Source organism: Otolemur garnettii, unplaced genomic scaffold (assembly GCF_000181295.1).
Source record: "Otolemur garnettii isolate 467f Iridium unplaced genomic scaffold, OtoGar3 scaffold00103, whole genome shotgun sequence".
In the NCBI taxonomy this organism is placed as follows: Eukaryota; Metazoa; Chordata; class Mammalia; order Primates; family Galagidae; genus Otolemur; species Otolemur garnettii.
The window spans coordinates 2,213,958-2,214,664 of NW_003852498.1; the positions used below are offsets into that span (position 1 = coordinate 2,213,958).

The following is a 707-nucleotide window of genomic DNA, read 5'->3' on the forward strand; positions in this document are numbered from 1 at the left end:
GCGCCCGCACTCCGTACCTGGATCAGGCCTTGCTGGAACAAGGCGCTGTGCACGCAGCCGGGGACCTCTCCAGACAGCTCCAGAGAGCCGTTGCCGCTGCGGATGCTCCAGCGTCCCCCCAAGCCGTAGCTGCGCTCCTCCGCAGTGGAGCCCTCAAGCCACAACGCGAGCAGCAGGAGAAGGTAGAGGTGCATGTCGGGGGCCGGCGCCGCGGAGACGCAGAGCGATCGCATCCCGGGGCGGCAGGGGACCTGCGGAGAAGCCACACGTCACCTTACAAGCAGCCGGGGGCTGTGGCTGTCCCCGCCCATGGCCCCCCGGGCTCCGGGCCCCGGCCCCGCCCCCAGGTCCGCCGAGCTCTCTCCAGCCGCGCAGCCGGCGGGTGAAGAACCGCGGTCAGCTGGGGCGCCGCCAGGAATCCCGGCGTCGCGGGGGCGGGAGCTGCAGCCGGCGAGCACGGCCTGTGCCCTCCCTCGGCGCTCCTCAGATACAGTGGGAGGCAGGAAGCCTGCGCGGTAACTGGGACTCACAGATCCCTGGGCGCAAAGTGGCGCAAAGCCTCGGGAGATCGGGCCCCACTGTATGTGGAGATTACAACCAGAAAGGCTCCTCACTCCGACAGCCCAAGAGGGAGACAACTCACTACTTCCGTTCCCCAAAATGTATGCAGAAGCTCCTCCACGCTGCAGGGGTTCGCCTGGGAAGGA

At 68.6% G+C, this 707-nt stretch overlaps 1 protein-coding gene across 1 annotated transcript in view; it reads right to left on the reverse strand.

Annotated features, from left to right (window-relative positions):
* The window catches only part of MANBA (mannosidase beta), a 113,681-nt gene extending 113,366 nt beyond the window's left edge, over positions 1–315 (reverse strand). Inside the window, exon 1 of the mRNA XM_003796326.3 lies at positions 18–315. Within this exon, the coding sequence (XP_003796374.3) occupies positions 18–233 (216 nt within the window). The 5' untranslated portion in view covers positions 234–315. The remainder of the gene's footprint in view (positions 1–17) is intronic.
* Between the last annotated feature and the right edge of the window lie 392 nt (positions 316–707).